This window comes from Phaethon lepturus, unplaced genomic scaffold (assembly GCF_000687285.1).
Source record: "Phaethon lepturus isolate BGI_N335 unplaced genomic scaffold, ASM68728v1 scaffold46467, whole genome shotgun sequence".
NCBI lineage: Eukaryota > Metazoa > Chordata > Aves > Phaethontiformes > Phaethontidae > Phaethon > Phaethon lepturus.
The window spans coordinates 13,694-13,999 of record NW_010553456.1 but is presented as its reverse complement, the minus strand read 5'-3'; the positions used below and the strand labels follow the sequence as shown (position 1 = coordinate 13,999).

Genomic DNA, 306 nt, shown 5'->3' with positions numbered 1-306 from the left:
GTGGCCCTGCCTCCTGCTCCAGCCCCAGAGGCAGAACAGCCACCCCAAGGCAGCGTGACCGTGAGTGCATTGTGCACAGGCTGCGGCAGCGCGGCGGCAAGCCAGGACGTGCCTCGGCTCTGCTCCCTTGTGGGATTTTGGGTGGGGGTAAAGGGGAGCCAGAGATGTTTTTTCCTCAGGGCTTACAGGGCCACATGCTACTGGGGTGCCGGTACAAGACCCTCGGTACTGGCTTTGGCTCCTGCTGCCCTGAATGCAGGGGGCTATTTGCAAGACTGTCTGATCTGTACAAGCCCCAGGGAACAG

The 306-nt window shown here is 61.8% G+C and overlaps 1 protein-coding gene across 1 annotated transcript in view; it reads left to right on the top strand.

Annotated features, from left to right (window-relative positions):
• Window positions 1-306, top strand: part of APBA3 (amyloid beta (A4) precursor protein-binding, family A, member 3) — a 5,705-nt gene that overhangs the window by 682 nt on the left and 4,717 nt on the right. The window contains exon 3 of the mRNA XM_010291541.1: window positions 23-60. Coding sequence (XP_010289843.1) covers window positions 23-60 — 38 coding nt within the window. The remainder of the gene's footprint in view (window positions 1-22; window positions 61-306) is intronic.